The 24,246-nt window shown below is 38.7% G+C and overlaps 2 protein-coding genes across 6 annotated transcripts in view; one reads left to right on the plus strand and one right to left on the minus strand.

Moving 5' to 3' along the window:
• Positions 1–14,660, plus strand: part of usp13 (ubiquitin specific peptidase 13) — a 35,303-nt gene extending 20,643 nt beyond the window's left edge. For all 3 annotated transcript variants that reach the window (XM_067596873.1, XM_067596871.1, XM_067596872.1), the window contains exons 15-21: positions 687–809; positions 3,766–3,789; positions 4,220–4,363; positions 8,127–8,296; positions 10,040–10,229; positions 11,279–11,363; positions 11,612–14,660. In XM_067596873.1, coding sequence (XP_067452974.1) covers positions 687–809; positions 3,766–3,789; positions 4,220–4,363; positions 8,127–8,296; positions 10,040–10,229; positions 11,279–11,363; positions 11,612–11,708 — 833 coding nt within the window. In that variant the 3' untranslated portion in view covers positions 11,709–14,660. The remainder of the gene's footprint in view (positions 1–686; positions 810–3,765; positions 3,790–4,219; positions 4,364–8,126; positions 8,297–10,039; positions 10,230–11,278; positions 11,364–11,611) is intronic.
• The window catches only part of pex5la (peroxisomal biogenesis factor 5-like a), a 99,424-nt gene continuing 89,651 nt past the window's right edge, over positions 14,474–24,246 (minus strand). For all 3 annotated transcript variants that reach the window (XM_067596875.1, XM_067596874.1, XM_067596876.1), the window contains 2 exons: positions 23,967–24,124; positions 14,474–20,386 (listed from right to left, as the gene is read on the minus strand). In XM_067596875.1, coding sequence (XP_067452976.1) covers positions 20,185–20,386; positions 23,967–24,124 — 360 coding nt within the window. In that variant the 3' untranslated portion in view covers positions 14,474–20,184. The remainder of the gene's footprint in view (positions 20,387–23,966; positions 24,125–24,246) is intronic.

The raw sequence follows: 24,246 nt of genomic DNA on the forward strand, positions 1-24,246 counted from the left end.
GTAACTGTCTGAAGTGCTTAGTTAACTAAACCCACACTTTACAATAAGGGAGATTAAGGTGTCACTGAATTCATTGGCCCCCACTGATATAGTGACTCAGTTATTATTAGGATCCAAAGTACTTTAAATGTCCAGCAGAGGGCACCATCGAACTGTGATTCACAAGTCACATCAAGAGTGTTCAGACATTTAACCCAACACAGCTTTCACCAGTAAGATACCACCAATTCTCACATCATAGAGAATATGTGAAAGCTGATGATAAATAAACGATGGTTTCTTATATTATCTGAGAGATTTATACAGTCCACAGGCACTGCATTTAACTCCTCTTAACAGTATATTTTCTTGTGTACAGGGTGCCAGAATGAGATTATAGTTGTAGCAAATTCACAGGCCAATGCGGAGGATATTTAAAACTAAGTGCATGACACAATCTAAGATTTGAAAGTTTGATATAAGAGTCATGACTCAAAATCATGCAGCAAGAAACACAATAAAAGCCACTAATTAGCTGAAAAACACCAAAATTTAAAAGCAGAAATCAATCGGTAGAAGCAAATTCATAACTGTGCATCATGACAAAAGATTTCAATGTGACATTCCAGAGCTTCAGCACCTCAATATTAATGTCTACATACTATATATGCTACTGAGTTGAGTTTCATATGTGTGTTTCTGTGTAGATTTGGCCATAGATGTTCCAGAGTTCCTAGATCTGAACCGGCTTCGGGCAACAGGACTGCAGGCGGGTGAAGAGGAGCTGCCTGACCTCATGCCTCCCATAGTGCTACCTGAAGACACCAGAGGTACAGAAAAAGACATTTTATCCACTTCCACTGAATATTTGCATCTAATAAACAACGGTGCCAACGTTTTGTTTTGCTTCAGATATATGTGCTGTTTTCAGATTAGACAACGCCCCACTTTTCTTGCCCAGAATTTACTGAGAAGGACCCCCTGGTCACATGCTGCCATGAATCACCTACAGTACAGCGGCCCACAAGGCTGTTTGCATTCATGCATGAATGCTAAAAAAACAACAACAGTAAAATGGCACTCTTAACTACTGGGGGCGTTTTTGTCTCTTCATTTTCAATTTCACAGTCCTTTTATGAATTCTAAAGGGCATTGTTTTCCCTGAGCACCTGTTTTTGTTGTTTTTATCCAGATAGCCAAACATATTTTGTCCACCCTATATATCAATATGAAATTGCTGAATAATAGAAAGGAGACTGTGTGTATATATAAAACTGTGCAGCTGTATAAACAGGCAACTCTGTGTTGCTTTGAGAAGAAACTCAGCAGCTATCGAACATGCTTTCCAGGAGGTATGGAGTATTTTTGTGACAGAGTCAAATGATCCATGAAATTGTCCCTAACATGATATTCTGCTCAAAGCCACCCAAGTTTTCTCTTAAGGGCATATTGAATGGCATCCCACAGGAAAGGCACACTCAATCAATTACTGGAAAGTTGTTGTGTTCACAGTGTGGCTAAGCTTAATAAGTTATAATGATTTTCTTGCAATGCAGTTCCCAGGGCACTGGGAATAAGCTAGTGGAAGCTAGTGAGTGGGTTTTAGAGCATTTCGAGACTCTTTGTTGCATCAAACTGTTGACATTGTTCTCGAACCTAATTGTCTGCTCCTCTTTCTGACGCCTTTTCTCTCCCTCTTTGTTCGTCTCCGTCTCCCCTGCGATGGTAATTCCTATTTCTCTGTTCCTCCTTTCTGTTGTTTGCAAAGTTCAGCTACATCAAGTTATCAGTGTCCTCCTTAATATTTTAACAGGCGTGAAGCACAAAGTGTTCTGTGCCATCTCACGCTCCAAACACAAAAAGGGGTCCAAGCAGCAGCGAAAGGCACAGTAACATCTGCATGCAGCCCTTGCTTTGCTTCACATGTTGACAGACTCAAGAGGTTCTCTCTGAGAGCTGTACAAATTCATTTTGCCGGATGCTTCTTAGGACAGGAAACTCAGAGGACAAAACGGAAGTTTGAACATGTTTGTCTGAATATGCCTTAATATTTCAGTACTGAACGCTCTGTGCTCTACTTGCTATCTCAGACCTCCAAATACACTGAATTTGCTTCTTGGACAAATGCAGTATCTGCTTAAAACTCCTCAGTCTAGTACATTAAAGGGTCCCTTCTTTGAGCAGAGACTTCCTTGCTTAGGCAGCGTTGCTTATCTACCTCTGACAGCAGCAAGCAATCTTAGAGGGCCACTGTAAAATTGATGCATATAAATATTTTTGTATTTTGTGGTTTTGGTGTGGTAGAATCTCTATTTGGTGCTTCCGGAGATTTAAAGTGTCCCCTGATTTCCCCCAGAGCCTCTCTCTCCTCAGACAGAGAGGTTAAAGCAGGTTCCAGTGTGTAAATCATGCGGTTCACACTGTGGAATGAAAAGAGGTCAGAGGAAATAACATTCTGTTTTCAATAAATTTGCTGACTTATTTATTTCACATTTATGTGAGGGGTTTTGTTGGTTTCAAATTAACCACCGGCCCATTATCCCCGGGCTGGCATCAGCAGCGATTAATCAGTGGTCACCCTTCTGTCTCCAAAAGGCTTCACTGCCTCTCATTGATTACACGGCACCGCACAAATATGTTTTCCCATATGCTGCTTGAACCACATTATTTTTCATTGGTCTGTGTATCATCCATTCGCTCAATTATTCCAGACCATTTAGAAAATGGAAGACAGAAAAATAGAGTAATGAAAACCCTTATCTGTTTTTTTGTTAGTTTAATGCACAAAACGAACAATTATAAACTTCACAAACCATATAGATATTGATTTCTGGTTTTGCTTCTTCTTCCTGTAAAAAATTAAATATGAACAAGAGGGAGAAAGTGAGGAAGAGAGTGAAACTAAACAGACTGCAACTGACTTTATACTTAATATGATAAAAATGGCTTCAGATAAAACTTTCAGCAACAGTCAGGTCAAGTATTGGTGACAAAAGAAAAATAATATACATAACATAACAATGTTTTGCCTTCCTCAGGTCTTTGTGGTTACAGTATTGTCATGTCCATGTGCAGATAATTGTTACCCTTTAGCTGCAAATAATGTATGTGTGTGTGCCTCCTGAAGATTTCACTGTCCAGAGTAACACAGTAAAACTTACTCAAGTTGTGATTGTGGCGTGTGGAAACAGTGTGGGGTAATCTCCTCACTGCAGGTGGTGAAGCCCTGCAAAAAGTGTACAATCAGTGTACAACTGATACTTGGTGTTACTGGGCAAAGTGGGCCCCAAAAGCAAAAAAAAAAAAAAGTCAAGTTTGTGGCAATTTCATTAGTAGTTACTTTTTTGGGGAATATTGAAATGTACCAAATCTACCAAAGGACAATATAAACTGACATAAGTGTTTTATCACTTGCTCTTTAGGCTCTGCCTCAAAGAGGGGCCCTAAAAGTTTTACCTTCACCATTTCATTTGATATTGTATTTACATGGTGCATATTCCTAAATTCAATTGTGTTTAATCAGATTACCACACCGCAAACCTGGGGATTGTAATATTCCAGCATAGGAATGGTGAACAGACTACAAGGAGAGAATGGGAGGAATGGGGTTTTTTATTGAGGGCCCAGCAGTTTATTTATGCCCCAGGGCCCCGCGAGCAAGTTAACCCGACCATGGTGGTACTATAACATTTTGGAGGATTCTGGCTATGTTAATATACAAAAGCAAATACACAAAACCAGTGATAATGTGTGATCTGCTGAAATATGTTTCTTCTTCTCTTCTAGATAACTCCATGAGCTCCATAGACTGTGAGTATTTCACTCTCCTCTCAATAACTCTGTACGATGTGCATGAATATGTAACATTTATATAAATTATAGGTATGGAAAATGTATTTTAGGTGAAAGAAGCAGTAGTGATGAGTGCGATTGAGCTAAACATGCTTGAGCAGGTGCTACAGCTGCTCTCACAGCGCTTAGATGCCTACTTCCTAAACAAACTTTACTTTCTTTTGTGGCTTTGCTTGTTTTAGCCAGACTCATTTCTCTTCTTGATATATCATCGCTCAATAAAGAAATCTCCCCAGGGCTGATTCTCCTCTGGCTTCTTTTTTTAATGAGGCCCAAAGAGAGAGCCACCACAAATCTGTTTTGGTTGTGTAAACTGAAGGGTTACTGTTAGTGCTGAATCAGCAACTGTAGATTTTAGTTATTGATGCTGGTTTTGTCATGTCCCCAGCTCCGGAAATAGATGAGACGGCAGTAATGCAGCTGGCAGAGATGGGCTTCCCGCTGGAGGCCTGTAGAAAGGCGGTCTACTACACAGGCAACATGGGCCCCGAGATGGCCTTCAACTGGATCATAGCCCACATGGAAGAGCCTGGTAAGAGAACATCACTGCATGCATGGGGACATTACATTGATGCATCTAGAGGATATTTGATTAGCATGGAGTGAGAGAGCACACGGGAGACCAGTCATAATTAGACTGGAAGAAAAAAGACACTCAAATGTTTGAATACTTAGTTTATTTACCTGCTGTTCCGCCTGCAGGATGCTAGTGCTTTGTCAAACATTCACAGAGTGCTAGTACTGTGAAAACGTATATAAATATCAACATGTGATCTATATCAATACGTTAGACTCTCTTCTTTTAGGTCATTGTCAAAAGGTATTTCCTGTCTTTAAAATAATCCATGCACAATGACAGAAAACTATACAACTGAAACCTTAAAAATATGGTGCCTCCCAACCTTTAAAGCAGTCCAACATGTAATAAATCCTTGAAAATATTATGTTCAAATTCATTGCAAGGGTCTAATGATTAAAAATAGTCATCCCCATTGGGGGGTGAGTGTTTAAGTGTTAAAGAGGTAACTGCAACCCAATATAACCAAAAATACTGGTGACAAATATTCACAACAGCTGCAACAAAAAAACACAGTAGGCAATGAATGATGAAAAGAGATGGAGAAGCTACTTCAAAAGGCATACTTTGTATATTTGTTAGTATTTTTTAAGATATTTATAAATTGACCAACTCTGCATATAGTTTTTAAGAGTAAATCCTTTGATTGTTTGTAGTTTTGTGACAAACACTGTTATTTCTCTATTCTCCTATCTATTGTGCGTGTATCTGTTGATCTGGGTGGTAAGCTGCTGCATACAATTGTCCTTACAGGGATAAATAAAGTTGTACTGAATTCAGTTGAACACTAGAAGTCACTCACCGAAACAAAGTGTGGGCTGCTCAGTTCGGCAGGCCAGCCAAAAACATTTCTGCAACCCCTTTACTCTCAGATGCTGACAGCTTACATTACACATACAGGCAAGTCAAGGTTAATTGTATGGGACATTTAAACACAAAGGTAATTCAAAGTGAGAGACAAGTCACATCAACAGTTCTTCCATTGTGCAGAGAGAATCCGAGCTGTCTTGTGAGTCAGACTTTGCATCCCTTTGTGTACTGTAGGTATTTATCTGTGTGTTTCTGTCTGTGAGACCATCACCACAAACTTTGCTGGAGCTGACTTTGTCTCTTGTAGAGCCTCTTAACAGTGAAGACGTTCCCCTGAGGCATTAACGCGTGTCACTTTTATTTCCCTGGGTAGCTGTAAAGGGCCTCTACAGTGGAGGGAAATTAGAGCAGCCTCCTGCTTGTTAGTTTTTAAATGAGCCTAATGCATCTGCAAAATGGGCTGCATTCAGACTCAATAACATCAGTAAAACGGTCTGTCCCTGACTGTTGCACAAAGGTTACTTTTTCTTCTTCTGCCACCCTCACGTTTCTCTTTGGTGTCATTACTTTCACATTAGCATCACTTCAGTATAACTACATAGATGCAGTAACTTCATTCTCGACTGAAGTGAACCTCTACCTCTTTTATAAAGATAAACTAATGACACCTTCCAATAAGAGGTCCATTTCCAAAGCTCTGTGCAGGCAATATCATAATTATTTTTCCATTAATTTAGTAAAAACTCAGAATGATCTTTTCTGATCCTTAGTCTGAACAGGGCTTGAGTTCATATGAATATCATTAAATAAAGGCTGTGATGAGATCTAAACACATATAGAGGATATATAGATATAGATATATAGATGATATGATAAAAACTAATTTAACATTAATTTGAAGCGGCTATAATTAGTATTAATCATAATAACTGTGATGTCTAAGGCTTTGCTCATAGGCATGAATCTACAAAGAATTATCACTTTTTCAATTTTCAACTTTTTCATTATCAGTTACAGAGCTTTATAGCGAGTTTCAGCTCATTAACTGTCCAGCTGCAACTTTACTGTTTTGGTTCAGTCTCACTGCTCTTATAGTGTCATTTTTTGGCTGTAGCCCGCAGCTGTTTTCAGAGAAAAAGCTCTAAAAATCCACTACACTACCTGCTCAGCACCAAACAACAAACAGACACAGTTAGCGACTAGCTGGTGATCATAGTGGAGCATTTAGCAGCTAAAGAGCCAGATTTTTCCCTCAGCAGTTGGTGGAGACCAAAAACAGAGCTAAAAGAGAGTGAATATTGGACTTACATTCATCAGGTAGATGGAAACAGGACTTCAAATGAATGATAATGTTGCTCTGTAACTACTAGATGTGTAAACAAGTAACTGTTTGCTAACATGTTCACCATATCAACTTAAAAGGAAGATATGCCATGTTGCGTTTACTGTCTTGTTCCCGCTGCCTCCAAGTGACCAAAAATCAGTTAATGCAGGTTTAACTTAACTTGGAAACATGTACTTTTTAGTTATGGGATTTTATTCCTCTGCCTGCAAGACAGCCGTCATCCTGTTGGGTAATCAAAAGGACACGAGACAAGGAGGCTGAGATAGAGATGGTAGTGAGAGATGAGTAGTATGCATTTTCATTTACGGATAGGACAGTAATGAAGGCTGTTTATGGCCAACAGTAGAGTAATTACAGTAGGGGTGTCCTTGTTCTCAGGCTGAGGGTCAATTTACTTTCATTTGAATCTGTTGAAAGTGGACAAACAACTGCAGTTCACTTGAAACTTTATTCTCGGTAATGTTTTACGTAATAGCTGTAGCTTTTCAGAGTTTTAAATGTAGAGGATGCTTCCTGGAGTGATGTAAAGTCAATTATTCTCAACACAAGCAATGTCAGGGATCTAAGTTCCTGTTTTTCTGTTTCTTTAAAGGGGACCTATTATGTTTTTCCTTATTTTCAGTCATATACATGTGTGTGTGTATATATATATATATATATATATATATATATATATATGTTAGAATGTCAGATGTTCATATTAAACATGGCCAACGTGTCAAATAATGAGGTAAACATATGTAGAAGTAATCCCTGTGAGAAAAAAGCCAGGCTTCAGACTGCTCTGAACACTCAGTTTCCAACAGTTTCTCCGACTTTCAGCCCAAACCCAGGTTGGCTCGTGATCGATTTCTTTATATGGTCATCTGCTCCATGCATAACGCGAGAGTGCACTGCTCTGCTCCACTAACATTATGGCATTTTTACTAACTTCACACGACTCTGACGTGGCTGCCCCTCAGCAGGCTTCTGGAAAGCTGGCCAATCAGAACAGAGTGGGCTCATTGGGAGGGGGGCCTTAAAGAGACAGGAGCTAAGACTGCCTGTTAGAAATAGAGGCTGAACTGAGGGGCTGCATAAAGAGCCAGTATAAGATAAATAAGGAGTTTTTTGAACTGTGAATCATGCAAAGCTACTTTAGTGGAATCCTAGAATAAAAATATAGAGCTGAGAATGACCTGAATAGGTCCCCTTTTAAGATACTCAGTAGATCATCCACAGCCAGAGATAATGATTCATGAACTTCCGGAAATAGTAATGTAAAATGTTTTTGATTTGAAACTCTAGATGACAGAAAACCTAACACAGAGAAGAAAATAAACATGTGTTTAGATTGGTATTAGCCAGTTAGTTAGTTATGTGTGTTTGTGGAAGCATACATCTTAACAGGAAACCACAATATATCTCTGTCTCTACCACCTTTATTTTATCAGGATCCACAGCAAAACAGCAAATGAATGTCTCAGGATCTGCTAACATTGACCTCCACCAAGACAAATATGTTCATTGATTGGGTTAAAAATAAATGTATCTCATTATTATTCTCTCTCTCTCTCTTCTCAGACTTTGCAGAACCTCTCACTCTGCCATCCATGATAGATCCTGGTCCCTCCACCAGTGACAGCCCCATGGGTGCAACCCCGCTGAGCAACTCGCCCCCCGAGGAGAGCATTGCCATCCTCACTTCAATGGGCTTCCCCCGCACTCACAGTATCCAGGCCCTCAAAGCCACGGTCAGTCTTCTGCCCACTCTGATCATGCTTGCACTCTGTCTACTGAGAAATGAGTTTTATTCCATCAGCTCACAGTGAGGCTTATGAAACTGTCTGTCTTTTTATTGTTCATCAGCCTCTGCCCAGTCTCTACATTTACTGTTTTAAACACCCAGCGTCTAATATGTATTTTCCTGGAACTAAAATCCTCTGCTGCACACAAAGGGGGGTGATGTGTTTGTGGCAGTGATAACGGTGATATGTTTTGAATGAACAGAAGACAAATTACATAGCTTATGTTGCACCACCTACAGAAACTTACTCATCTTTCAGTCTGTTTCCACAAAGAGATTAAAGAGTTATATAGGGGGGGGCGGGGGGGGGACAGGTTCCAGGAAAATAAAATCTGAGGACGAAGAACCACCCACACACAGTTATTGGTGATTCGTGTCTCTAGAAGCTGCAGGGCAAAAACACAGCAATGACCTCCTGGCACAAAAGAAAAAAATAAGGAATAAAGAAACAACAAATGAAGACATGACTGTGCTGGACAACAGAAATACGTGTCAGCAGGTCATGGCAAAGCAGGAGGTTGGCGTGGTGTTTGGAAAAGACGGCAAAGAGAGGGTGAGAGGATGAAAAGTAATCTGTCAGTCATAAATGGACTTGGCTGGCCCACTTGTTTGCTTTCCAAACTGCAAACTTAATAGGTCCTACATGTCAGAGTGATTAAAGATGTCTGCTCCACATGGTGTTTACAAATAGTCACAGCAGCATACGGACGCCTCCGCTGATGCAGCCTTTCAGGTTTAGGAGCAGGATCTGCCTGACACGTCCAGCCATTTCATTGAATCAATCAACAAATCATGCAAATGTATGAAAAACATAGATTTGTACAGTACAAAAGTATAGAATGTGAAACTGCAACAAATTCATTAGCTCCCCTTTTTTTTTGAAATGGCCCCTGCTACTCACATTTCATGTTTCATATTTCAAACCGGCCCCTTAGCACAAAAAAAAAGCCCAGCAGACTGTTATTAAGACACAGAAATAGACATCGGGCTTCCTTGTTTATCATCCCTAATGCCACCAAACTCCTTCTGCCTTCCCTGATTTGTAGAAAGAAAAAGAACACATATTACTCATGAGGGGAGATGGAGGTGTGAAGCAGACAGGGGTCTCACGACTGGTTTATTATTAGCACAAAATTAGGAGGAGGAACTTTTTCGACCTCAGTGACCTGACTGGGAGCGACAGAAAAAGCACGCAGCTTCAACTCGCCACCTAAACCTCCTCCTCATGTGCTCCTCAGACTGGCAGACATTCTCCAGGAATCACACCTCTATTTTGGATTAAAAGCAAACATCCTCAGGGGGAATTTAGCCCAGATGGATGCCTGCCACCTCCTCAATAAATGATTGCACTTTTTAGATATTCATAGCCTATTTTGTGAAGAGCTACCCAAATATACGACAGTGAAAATAAGATGGAATATCTAAATTTCTAATCCTCAAACCTCACAGGCATCCTAACTGTAGGCCGTACAGTATACTTTTATACATGCTACTAATCCTTCATTTTTCTTTCTGACTTATTGATTGACAGTAAAAAAAAAAAGTTGTGGATTATAAATTTAAGACTTCATCAGTGACATATCTGTGGAAAATGCAAAAATGGCACTTCATGATATATTAAAGGCATTTTGTTTTTTTAATGTCTGTAATTTTTTTAGTTGTAAACTAAAAATGTTTCCAAATCTTGCAGAACAATAACCTTGAACGAGCACTCGACTGGATCTTCACCCACCCAGAGGAGGAGGAGACTGACGCTCTTTCAGACATGGCGGACACAGAGCCCAACGACAATGCTTTCTCCAACGCCAACTCACACAGCGACTCCACACTGTCCCCAGAAAGAGACACGTCGGGGCCGCGGGTCAAAGACGGACCAGGACGTGAGTGACTCCACATTGACTGATTTTAATGATTGTAGCTGCTGTCTGTCTACATTTTAGGTAGAATTTGTATTTTTTTTAATTTCTATCAGCCTTTATTGGTGAACAGTAGAATAAGAACACAAACTATAGTCAAATCTTTACTGATCAGAACAGAAATCCAGCAGAGATGTGAAGTTAAGATTATGTATGTTACACACACACACACACACACACACACACACACACACACACACACACACACACACACACACACTGGGCTGAGAAATTAACATTGGGTCAGAATCCAAAAAAAGTGTCGGGGGCATTTTTTTGCCTTTGTTTTTTAATTTCACTTGCATGTTATGAACTTCCACGGGCCAATTTACCTTCAGCCCTAATTAATGTCTGACTATGATACACAGTGCACTGTGGTGCTGCTGGGCACTGTCCTGCTATGCCAGACCAACTTAGCTACAGAGGGATCAAAACATGGTTCAGGAGCTTTTTTAATTCTTAACATTCCTCAAAAAAGAATACGTACAATATAAAGAGCCTCTGCATTATTAAATACTAATGTATTTTAAAAATCAACCATGCAAAATCGTGGCTAATTTTGATGTTTCTGATGTGTGGTAACATAAACAGAAATTAATTCCAGTTGAAAATCTGTTAAACCTATCTTCTAATTTATAAAAAAATATCAGTTTTAAATATTGGTTTGTATATTTATCTGTTTAGTTTTATGTATGGTGCTTGATCTGCAACATAGGTTCATTGTTGCTATCAGCAAGTGCCATTAAATATTGTGTGGGGGCTTTAATATTGTACGTAATATTGTATAAGGCTCTAATGTGCATTGATGAATGCCTGTAGTTGAAATGTTTGTCTACTGAAGATGTTCATTTAAACAGATTGTGTTCCAGTGATGTCAATTTTATGCAGATTTAATGCCATTAAGTCTGACATTTAGTAGCTGTGAAAGAAACCACCTTAATTATTTTGAACTGTGTAATATTCTTGTGTTACTTTATCATATATTTCATATGTGTCTTAACTTTTCTCTTCAGGTTATGAGCTCTTTGCCCTAATCAGTCACATGGGAGCATCCACAATGTCTGGACATTATGTCTGTCACATCAAAAAGGAGGGCAGGTGAGTTGAACACAGTTTCACTACATCATATTCATTCAAATTCACTCATTGTGGTACAAAAATATGACAGCATGTCAAAATGAAACACTCCCCCACTCTTCACATAAATGTCTGGTCTTAATGGGTATGTTTTTCTTTCATATCACTCATCTCAGGAAATCTCATAGCAGTCAGTTTTGAAAGAAGTGACACTTTGAAATTGAAAGAATATGTTAGAGTATCTCATCAAATGTTCCTCCTGCCTGCAGGTGGGTGATCTACAATGACCACAAAGTGTGTTTGTCAGAAAGGCCTCCAAAAGACTTGGGCTACATCTACTTTTACCATCGACTGTCAAGCAGTTAAAGTTACTGCCCCCCCCCCCCCTCCTCGCCATGCAACCTTTTAAAGAACCGCAGTCTTTCACCCAGAAGACTGGCAGACAACTGTAGTAACAGCCACAGTGGAAACGATGGAAATAAGCTCTCAGACCAGCTGCTTGCCTTACCGTGATGTCATTCAGGAGCAACCAGGAACACTGGTCAGAAAGGGAAAGCAATGTGCTTTTTTTGTGCATTTGTGTTATGTTTTGCTTTAAATGTATATTTCAGTGTTTATGTTTAAAAAAAAAAAGACATTTTCTCTACAGTGTAGGTACAGAGGGATGTGTGCAATTTCCACTTCTGGAGTGCTCTGTCCACAAAATAATGTCACATATCAAATCTCATTGTTCCCTCTCTATGCCTTCAGTTACTGTGCCAGGATTTTCAAAGTGGTACATTTTATAAATGTGTATTGAAATGTCCGTGAAGCTCTGCCAGTGCTTCACTGCCAAACGAGAAACTACTGTGCTGCTGGTGGCTTTGCATTTTCTTTGAAATATGAAAGAATGTTTTCTTCATCCCCAGGAAATTGAAATAATATGATAATATATGCAAGTTTCAGACTAAAGGAAAGCACCAAGAAGGCCATGAAGAGGTGTTAACTAGACCATAATTGTAAATGTACAGTACAGGCAGTAATGGCTCAATCCTGACTCAGTTTTACCTGGAGATGACATGCAAGTTTGTCACTTTTAATGAGAAACTTTCTGCACTGGCTGACTTATCAAGATAGAAGTATTTTTCCTTCCCTGAAAGCACTTTTTGACGAAAATTAATTATTATATTTTGCACCTGTCGCAGTAGAAGTGGACTTCTATCCACTAGATACAAGCAATTGAATGTGATATTTAAAATTTTCAACTTACTGCTGAACCTGTTACCCCTTGAAGTGGCCATCAGTCTATAAAGAGATTACAGTTTTGCATAAAATCATTGCCCGACATAAGCAAAGCTGTGCTTATATTAAGATGGCTATCAAATAATCATGTAAGTGATATAGAAGTCCTCGGTAATGTAGTGAACATCTTTCATCACCTAAATTGCAAATATTTGCATAGTAGGCACAAATATTACTCTCAGCTGCAGCTGGTCCAGTTTGGTTCTTTTCTCACTCTAACAGATTCAGACTATGATCCAACATTTAAAATGAATGTTTTCCTCGATCTGTTGCCACTCTTTACAGGTCATTTAGTTCATGTATGCACCTGAACTTTTTTCACGTCTAAAGCAATATGCACTACAACCAATCTACTCTTCAACCGACTGCATCTCCTCTAAAATGTGCATTCTTGTACTTACAGACATGGTGCAGTGTTGAATGTATAACTTCATGGTGCTCACTGCAGCCACAACCTCCTCTTCAGCTTTAACACTCAGAAACCACAGTGAAAGTAGACCCGGCCCTTTGCTGTTTAGTCACAGAAGCCTCATGCTGGATTATCCACTGACTCTGTACTCTATCTCTCATCAATATGTGCAAAATGTGAAGGACTACATATGTACTTGTGTGTCAGATATTTGTGAACTCACAGTCACAGACTATCAACAACTTCTCAACTGAAAACTGGATCTGATTTTGTTCGTTACATCTCAAAAAGGCAGTGAAATATTGCATCATGTTGGCATTTTTATTAGTGGTACAGACACTTAATTCCAGTTTGATGATCGTGGCATGTGGTGAAACCGTCTTTCACTCAGAAAGTGCACTTTTGGGTGCACATTTTAAAGGGGAGTTCTGCTGAAAAGAGACTTTTGCCAAATGTCATTTGGCAAAAGCGGATGGCCCTCTTAAAATTTCAGTTTTTTGCAGGATTTTGAGTGAGTAGCTCTCATATTCAAGGAGAAGACAGTCCTTTGACAATAAATTCACATTTCTTAAGAGGGTTGAAAGAAAAAAAATGGAGACATAATTTATTTATTATGTATCCATAAAACATGAAAAAACTATGGAAGTTACTCTGATAGTTGTCCTCAAAAACCTCTTTCAACAATCTCAGGTAATGCTTTTTGAAGATGTCACAGAAGTGTCTTTCCTTGAGGGCCAACATCTTTATGGAAGCTTTCATATCAATATGTCATTTTACAGAATAAATCCATACATCAGCAGTGCTCCCCTTCAACAACACCGTGCCTAGACTTCCCCGAGCAAAGCTTCAGTTTTATTACAGTATATCTCGAACTCTCATCCTCATCAGATACTACTGATGGACTGCTGCACAGTTCATTGCCTATGCAGTGGGGAATTCTAAAAGGTCTCTCTATGCAAGTCTTGTGTTTCTGCTGTTCTTCCTATAATAAGTTATTTTTTTTGTCGGAAACCAAATGTAAACTGTCCTCTTTAAACATCATTGTACATTGAAGTTTCTACTGTTCATCGTCAGCTGATGGGTGATAAAGTCGTCGTGATGCTTTACAGTGTTTAGTGATGAATGTCTTCTAATATTCTGTGCAATTAATTTTATTTCTCAGCACCTGATTACGTTATCGTCTTTGTATTTTCGTCTTTTTGTGTCAGCTTTCCCTCCAGCTTGGTCTCTTCCATTCTTTTTCTCTACGTCGTTAAAACGAAACGGTTCAATTTGTCACAAAAAGGCTTTTCACTGTCAGCATGTGCACTAAACGTTGACATTTAGTAATTTGGATTGTACAAACGTACTTTGGTGAGTTTTAGTCTCTTTTTCATTTAACTGAATGTCAAAAAAAAAGATTCTTCACCTATTTTTACTCTGTTGCCTTTTTGCAAACAAGTTTGTGCCAATTCTGTAGTTTTCATTACATAGTTTTCCTGAAGGGATTATTTTACGTTGACTTTTGTAATGTATGCGATTATCCAAATGTGGCTTAGGTGTATGTGAATAGAGTCATGTCAGTATACCCAATGGCACTGTTTACTTACGTTGTTTGGATAATTTAATAAACTACACCTTTGTTGAGACTCTGCTTCGTTGATAATGAATAAGAAACTGTAGTTCAAGTGTGACATTTTCTTGTAGAAAAATAAGACACAAGAGCTTAGAATATATAACAACAGTTTATTTTAAAAGATTACTTTCATATTGTACGTTTTAAAGGTGCTAATGCTTTCCTTGTGATTATACAGGGAGAGTAATATGCATTATAGTAGGTGTTTCAGTAAATGAATAACTGTATATAAAGTATATAATTTCTAAGTTCATTCATCAAAATATCATTTTATTCATACATGTATGATGCATCGATAAACAAACCAAAACAAACAGCCTTTGTACACGTGTTGAATTAAAGGATTGAAGAAAGAAATGTACACTTTGTGCTGATAACCTTCATGATCCCCAACCAATGAAGCAGCTCTAAACATTGTATGAATGCTTTTAAATGAATGTAATAACATGAACTTTAACACAAGAGGACTGGCTATAAATTGTTGATGCCACATCCACAAAGCAATAAAATAAAAAGTGATCAAAACTGAATGAATAAATAAATAAATAAATAGGACATGAAATAAATAATCATTTAGATAATTACAGACAAAATACATAATATAACCATGAAGCTATGAAATAATCATTTAATCCTGCTTGTTTTTACAATAACACAGTTGATTGCAGGTTTATTCAATTCATTTATATTCAATTCCAAGTCTTTTTATCTAAATATTTTTCCTGATCACTGTTTTTCTTAAAAATGGCACTTTTCATCACAAAGTCTTTGTCTGTCAATCAAGGCAGAGCAGCTATGTGATTGGCTGGAAAGCTGGAATGACAAATAGATAACCTGCAATAAACTCTGTTATTATGAAATTAAGCCAGATAATAATTAATGGTTTATTAACCATGAGTTTTTAATTATTTCATTGTTATAAATATTGTCTGTATTCATAAAATTATTTCGTTATGTCTCATCTATTTATGTGATTTTGTTTTACTTTGGGTCTCCATATGTAAAGCATTATGTGTAAAATTGGAACACTTGTTAAAATGTAAAACATTTTCATCCTTCTATACATGTAACCAGAACTAATAAAGCTGTAATGCCTGCAAACAGTAAAACTTTAACAACTACTAATAGTTTACAGTAGCTTAATGAATGTGTGCATAACAATTTATTGATATGATATTAAACAGGGCCAAGTTTTAAAACTAAAAAGCATTTGATGACAATAGATAGATGAAGCTTTATAGGTTGGGGTTATTGTAAAGTGTTACCAGTACCTTTGTAGAAGTCATAATTACAAACATTTCTACTGAATATAGCTATGATTAGCTAGTTATAGCAATGTACCAGTATTCAAGCTTGAGTATGTTTGGAAGAGTGTTTGACACATCACACTCTTTGCTCGAGCCTTGCACACTTGCTTGTTCTATGCAAGAAAAAGCATCTTGTGTAGAATATATACTCAATATATATACATCACTTTTTGTCAAGGTTGCAGATTTTAAAAGTGCATTGTAGAAATATTGCAGGGAAACGTCATGATATACTTCATGTTTATACATTAGTGGGAGAGAAAGAAAGCAATTCCATGTATTTCATGCATACAAATTAGAATAGCGTTCAAAAAAATATAAATGTAGAGGATCTACTGTTGCATGCGATCAACCTCAATCTGTTCCTCAGGAGCATGCGTTAAGCTAGGTCAGTTCACCTGAGAAGGTAAAGTAGTAGGTTCTACAAAAAGAAAATAGTCACCCGGCATCCTATCTCAATGCACTGCAGTACGATGCACACAGTAGTCGTTTAGTCTTAGCCAGAAATTTAACGTTTCTTTAAAAAAATAAGTTCTTCATTTTCAACACAACTACAGTATCTTGAAATGCAAAAAAGCGAAGGCCTACAACCTCATAAGAAAACTACAGTTGATTTTGTAAATCACAATTTTCCAGACATCATGTTTCGAATTTGATCTAAAGTTGAATGTTGACACAGCAGATATATGTTTGAAAATTGATGAATACTGGCCTGAAGAATAACTCCCATGTCTTTTATGAATCTCCCTTACAAGTGGATGGGAGAAAACCGTGGATGGAAGCTCATCTTGGACATGCTGAGATTAATCTGATAATGAAATACTCACAGGACACTGCTCAACATGCTGGCCCAGTGTGCCTAAAACTGGCAGTGTTAGCACATACACCATACGTGACTGGTGGGTGTGAGTGGAAACAAACATTTCTCCCAGTGACAATGCTAACAAGCTGATGTTCAGCAGGTATAATGTTTATCATTGTCATCAGCTGAGTCATTTGCTAATTAGTATTTAACAAATAATACAGCTGAGGCCGATGGGAATACCATTTGTTTTGTATGTATTTGGTCATAAAAAGAAATTAAAAAGTTAAAAAGATCATCAAAGATATTATAATTCATCCCGTGGGGGACATGAATTTGTGTACCAAATTTCATGGCAATCCATTCAGCAGTTGCTATATCAGTCTGGACTAAAGCAGTCTGACGGTCAGTCAGTCTGCCAATTTGGTCCAGACTGATATAGCAACTGGTGGATGGATTTCCATGAAATTTGTTGCATTCATTGTTGACATTAGGGTTTCCAGATGATGAATGCTACTGATTTTGGTGATCCTCTGACTTTTCCATCCCACAGTTGTTGGGATATTTCACTAAAAAACAAAAAGGTCAACCTCATGGTGGCACTGGGTGTCTGTACCAAATGTGATGGAAATCCATCCAACAGGTGCTATATCAGTCTATGAAGTGGTAGACAGACTGACTGACATAACCATCTATAGAGCCATGCCACAAGCATGGCCGAAAGTAATTTTTTTGGTAATCCAATGAAATATTCAGCAGTTCAGAACTAACAGACTACTGGATATCACCCATATTATTTCTGTAAAAAAAACCCTGCCAAATGTTTTTAATTATAATAAAATCTCTCAGAAAGTGAATATATTTGTGTATCCACCTCTGCTTTGGCCTTGTTGCCTTTGCCATTGTGCAGTTCACTGTCAGCCCCCCTCCCTCTGATGCAGATTGTTAGTGGCACGCACATATGTGCAGTGTCTCACTGGGCTTCTCTGCTTCCTTGATCTATTAAACATCATGGTTGGCCACAGCGACTCTGCCAACACATGTTTAAAGTATCTGACGGCAGAAGCTATTCGTCTGTCTCAGCCTGAAGTCTTCCTGGTTATGTTATTACCAGTGAAGGTCAATGAATAACTGTGTAATTTGAAAACTGAAAAAAATGTAATTAGTTCGGCAACCGTTAGTTTTCTAGCTGTACGCTTTGAAAAGGAGTTTTCCTCTCAAAGGGTGGAACAAGCACATCTAAGGTGAGTTTCAAAGGGAGCATATAGTGGGCCAGTAAAATAAAACATATATCTGATAACAAAGCTTGATGTACGGCAGTGAATTTGGTGGGTCCAACTGAGGTCAAAGACATATCGCTACACCAGAAGGCTATAAAACATGAAGGCTACACTTTGTGGATTGTGTTTGTGTATCTGGGTTGTTTTGTTTTTTTTTAGAATCAGTGATCACGTTTCTCTCTTGAAAAAGAACACATCTTTTTGTTCTCCACCAGTTTCCTAATGAAACACTTCTTCTTATACAGACCATGGCAACAAAGCTGTACAGTTTGGAAGATGAATGGCTCTAGTACTGGTCTCTGGCTCCCCCCGATAGCGTTCTTTCAAAGCACAGAAACACCACTTTCTTTTGATCCACTGAGGCAGACTGGAACAAACTGACAATTCAGGATGACAACATAAAACATGACCTTTTGCATAGGATCTGAGAATAAAACCTACTCTCTACAGCACACCCGGACTGTGGACACGCCTGTTAAATACCAAGGTGCTGAGCTATACAGTACAGCAGATTATCTATCATTTATTCTGTTGCACGGCAAAGAACATCATGCTCACTTCGCAGAGTGACTTTCAAACTAGCGACAGTGACGCAAAAGAAGCTGTTAGCCAAGAAGCGTGTTTCAAGAAAAAAAAAGCGTCGCTTCTGAGGTGGTGCAGAAGAATTATCCGGAATAATCGGCTTCTTACAATCATGTGTTTTGTGAATAACTTCATGTTTTGTATTATCTCGATGTGAACTGAAATTTGCAGATGGTACAATAAAAAGGTTTAAGCATCAAACATGTTTGGCATTCAGCCTAACCTTACATAAATATTTAAATCATGCATGATGGCTGAGGCAAACTGATTTAATTAAATGTATGAGCCTCTCTGCCTGTGGAGGTGCAGCAAAGATACAAATGACTGCATTAGGAAATATCTCGAGCTGTTTTCTTGGGTCTTGGCTTGCGGCTACACATTACCTCTAATGCTATTATACTGTATTGGAATTAATACAGTCTGGGAAATGAGAGGATGATGCTTAAATTAAACGTCTGAGCTACAAAAACTCATTGTGGATGTTAAAGATGAAGCAGATATTTTTATACCTGTATAAATAAGACTTTTTTCATATAAGAACTTTTGAAAGTTTCAACTCTAATGAAGGTTTTTCAGACTAATGTTGCCCGGCTTTTGTCTGTACGTCTCCAATCAGTCGGCATGAAGGGAACAAAGACGAGAAGCAAAAGAGCCAAGACCAAAGAAAAAAAAAAGAAACAAATGAATGGCTCAGAAAGCTTTCAAGTTCAGAAGACAATAGTTATTTATAGAAATTGAAACCAGTCTGGAAATGGCTTAGTGTTTTTGTGTTGCCATAAAAATAGTATAAATGAATATTGTTGTTCGCATGCATTTGAGTAAGGCTTTACAACCTGGCTTGCACATTCCACTTGGACTGAGGAAGTTATCTGTTTGTCTGAAGTGCAAAGGGAAAACTTCTAAAAGTATGTTAACTTTAAACAAGAATCCTTTTATGAAAATGCTTATTCATGCAGTATCATTATTCTCCACTGAAAGAGGATGAAAACAAGCCAGGAACAGAATTTGGAGTTCCAGGTCATATGGTGCAGTCTTTATCATTTTGCTCACTGAATACATCCTTCAGGATGGTGAGACAGTCTTGAGTCTTTGAAAGTAATTGGATAAGGAACCTTTTTTCCCCCCCTCAAAACCTCCTCTCTTCTCTGCAAACGGCATGTGAGGGCTCCTCTGTGAGATTCTCAAACTGTCTGTCTGCCCGTCTCTCCCGGTTCAGCTCTGTTCCACTGGATGAGTCAGTTTTTAATTGATGTGTTCTCTAAGGCATTGCTCATACAATCTTTGCCTGTCCTTGTGCTCTTCAGGGAAATCACAAATTGCAGTGCAAATCCATCACAAAGCAGTCACTTCAAGCACTTGGAAAAACCTGTCCTCAGAACTGCTCCGAGGTACTTGGGGCGAAAAATATAACAACTTTGACAACCATAGTTAATTTTAACGTGCATAAAAACCACACTCTTGTCTCTTACATCAGATCCAAAGCTTTCCGATGTGTGCACTTTGGGCTTTTGGCTGTTGGGTAGAAACTGAAGGGGGAGATGCTAGATCATCACTACCTCCCATTCCTCATATGTCTAGGTTGAAGGCTCGCATGAGAAGATCCAGGTCACCAATATTTGCAGCCTGGAAGAGTTCAGGCTGGTCCATCATGGATAAAGCTATCCTCAGAGCAGCCCAGATGTTTCCAGACATCACCTCATGGGACTGCTGGCGACTCCGGCTTTTCCTCTGAAGGCTTAGGGCGGTCAGAAAGTTGCTGGCCGCCTCTCTGGGGAAGCAACGATAAATGCAATCAATTTAGTGGATAATAGTAAATTTGAGCAAACTTTGAGGGTTGATCTAGCCCCATCTGGATAAGACCTCACACCACCTGACCTCAGCACGCATGCACATTACTCTGCAATATCCCCCCCCAAATTTCCTCTTTGTGTTTCCTTGGACAGTGTTTCCCTGTTGAGCTGCGGTGGAAGTAGACTGTGACATTGAAAGATATCTATTTGATTTGACTACTTTGGACAGCTGAAGCTTCATATTAGCTTCAGATTAACTTTTAAATATATTTTTGCACAGAAGGAGGCTTGCGGATTTTGTCCCCCATCACTCACATTGTAAATGCATTATGAAGGGAGCCTCTAATGTACAGTGTGAGCAGGAGGAATGATTATGGCAAGAATAACGTATTTCAACGTTCATTTAGGCACCTGACTATTGTTCAAAGTCAGACTTGAAAATTGTGAACCTGTCCTTTAGGTTTTTGCATTCATTTACAGTGGAACAAACTACTCCTTCCCCATCTTAGTGCTTGGAGTCTGATGACCTCTCTATATCCCCGAGAAGGTGTAATCAGTAGTAAAAACACCTGTGGGTTTTTTTAATGCCTTTAAATGTGATCTCACATAGGTCTGCAGTCTGCACGGAAAGATAAAATGGTTGCTTGGGGGAAATCATGCATTGTAATTAAATTTATCTACAGTTTTACAATAACATAGTAAAGACATATTCAGTTAATTGTCTTCCTTGCTGAATGGTTGTTATGCCTGCTGCCTTAGCTAACCAGGCACTCCAGGGCAGAGGAGATCAGACAGCATTTGAACATATTTGATCATTCGGGGTGGACTGCAGACAGGTCAGGCATGCCTTGCTGCTGAGACTATTTCTTTGGTAGGAAGTAGAAATGAAGATTGTAAACACTAGTGAATTCTGTGGATTATTCAGAGTAACCAGGATATTGTTTTTGAAAGACACATTGCTGTTGAATTCCTTGAAAAAATGTAATTTTTATGAGCACCACAAACCACATCATTCACTTCCATTGTTATGGGGCAGAGGCAGAAAACCCTGAGAGAGGCAAATAAAAATAAGTGAGTGAAAGAATACATATTTATATACATCTTTGTCATTTGGGTGAATTGATACTTTAACAGGGAGTCAAGCCTTATTATATTTTGACTGTGTATAGTTTGATATTACATGATGAATGTAAACTAGCAGTAAAGTTAGTTCAGATAAATTGCGTAGTTTAACTGACAGTTAGCAATTAGCATTAGCATAACAGTTACTCATGGACTAACACCCTTCATAAAAAAGCGTTTTATTAAAGGGCTGCTGCCACCTTACCCCACTCATTTGCTAATTAAATAGCTCTGTTAATACTTGCTAATGTTGTTGCTGCTAATGGTATATCATTAAAGTTAACGTTACAGTTACAGTTAGCTCAACGGTCCTTTCATGTCTCTTCTGGACGGTTTGTGATGGTTAGCGGTCATCAGTTAACGGTCATATCGTCCGTTAAGTTAGCCTCAAACGCCACTTCAACCCTGAAGGTAATTTTCCCGTCCTTGCTGTCACCACCAACCAGCCTGGCACTACACCAACCTTCCCTGGGGGTTAATTTCTCTCCTCTGAGATGCTGAGAATCACTGCTTCTCTTCACCAAGCCGAGTAAGTAACTTACTGTTTGTTTTGCCAATATGTTAACCACTATGGATATCTTTGCTCTGTTAAGTTGGTGTTTAGCTGCTTGCTGCTCGTACCCGGCTGTGTCATGGCTTCTCCTGGCTGCCAGTTTCTTTCATTATGCTGCTGTGTAAGTTAGCTACTGTACTGTATGTGCAGTATTTGCATTGGTATTGACCTACATGTGAATACATTTCTTGTAGTGGCTGAGCTTGTTAAGTTTTTGATGTTTGGTGGGTGAATTATGATTCTTTCATGCGGCTGTTTTAGGTAGTTTTAGTTAGTAACTGGGTGTTATGATGAATGCTATGGGCTGAATTGGTTTTTGATGTATATCTTCCTGTAGGTTTTTGCCAATTCACAAACTATTCAGTGGTGGAAAGTAACTAAGTACATTTACTCAAGTATTTACTTGTAGTTTACTCGAGTATTTCCAGCTACTTTATACTTCCAATCCACTACATTTCAGAGGGGCCACATTTATTTGGCAGCTTTAGTTACTAGTTACATCTCAGGTGAAGATTTGACACATAATATAACAGGCTTTTAAAATACAACACATTGTTAAAGATGAAACCAGTGGTTTCCAACCTTTTTGGCTTTTGACATCTTACAAAAAGCAGTGTGTAGTCGGGTCACATTTCAGATGTCTATGAGTTGTTAACAGCTCCACCAAATAGTGATATTTTCCTCTAAACTTCTCACATGGTTTCATTTCAATAAATGTTCAAATGATCCAATATTTCACCAAATATCAAAAATTAGGGAAAAATTCCAAAAACTGAAAACGGATTTGTGTATCAGAACTTTGTTTTTTATGTGGTGACCCTTTGGAGGGGCCCGACCCCTAGGCTGGGAACCACTGGACTAAACTAGGTAACTGTATAAGAAGTAGTTCAAACTAGCTACACCTCCAGCAGCTACAGTATTAATAATCTAATGATGTCATATATAATAATATATCAGTCAGAGGGGCAAAACAAGTACTTTTACTTTAATACTTCAAGTACATTTTGCTGCTAATACTTCTACTTAAGTAGGATTTTTCATGTCTTTTACTTGTAATGGAGTATTTTTACATTGCTGTATTGGTATTTTTAGTACTAAATCTGAGTAGTTCTTCCACCACGGCACTTATTTCCTTGTAATATTGGCTTCATTGGGAGCTCAACTGACTTTTGTCACATATAGAGTCACATTTTCTCCACACTTTTTATTATCAGCTAATCATTTGAGAAATATTTCACTCAAAAGCAGTGGCTGTGTCTCTCAGCTGTACCACCCTTAAGCCAATTGTCATCTGCTTATCATACCACACAATAATTCATAAGAAGCGATTGCTCCAAGTCACATTTTTTTTGTGTTTTTAAAGGTTTTGCTGCATACTTGACATGTCTAAGCCAGCTTCTGTGTAACAAGTGGATATCTGAGATAAGATTTCTATCACTTCACAAGATTGTATATTCCTTTCAATTGCTGGAGGTACTTTACTGGGAAATGGCTACATGCCAGCTGATGCCATGGCCCTGCACATAGAAGATTTTAAATAGCTGATGAGCTGTTGGGTGGGAACCTCATTACCATCATTCCCCAATCTCTGCTGTGCTGAGATCAGTGTGTGCTTGTGAGTTGGGGTGAGATGCCAAATATCAACTGTGCATATGGTGTCATTTAATTTGTTCCACATGAGCTGGCTGACTGAAATGATTGTGGATACTTTTAGGCTTCAACTTCATCTTCATGGTTGTTATTCTATCTTTAACTTTTTTATCTCCTGTCATGCAAGTGTACCACTTTCACCTTTTTGACTCTGTGTCATGGATGCTACTCTGAACAAGTCCAGTGTCAAACAAGAACTTTGTCCCCCTCTCCTGTAGCCCCAGGTCACTCACCTGTGTGCCCCGAGGTTAATGCAGCTGATGCCCAGGTTGTACCGAGACCTGATGAATCCCGGCTGCAGCTCTAGGGCTCGCGTATAAGCCTCCACAGCCTCCTCGCTCCGGTCCCCGTTCGCCAGCGTGGCCCCCAGGCGGTTCCATAACAAGTAGTCCTGGATGGGGTTGGTTGATGGATAAGTGATGTCATTCGGTTAAAGAGATAAACAGTTTTTTAGTTGAGTGTGATATGTGTTGTCAGATGCTGTCACCTTGATAATGTGGCTTACTGGAGAGA

The sequence above is a fragment of the Thunnus thynnus genome, chromosome 8 (assembly GCF_963924715.1).
Source record: "Thunnus thynnus chromosome 8, fThuThy2.1, whole genome shotgun sequence".
In the NCBI taxonomy this organism is placed as follows: domain Eukaryota; kingdom Metazoa; phylum Chordata; class Actinopteri; order Scombriformes; family Scombridae; genus Thunnus; species Thunnus thynnus.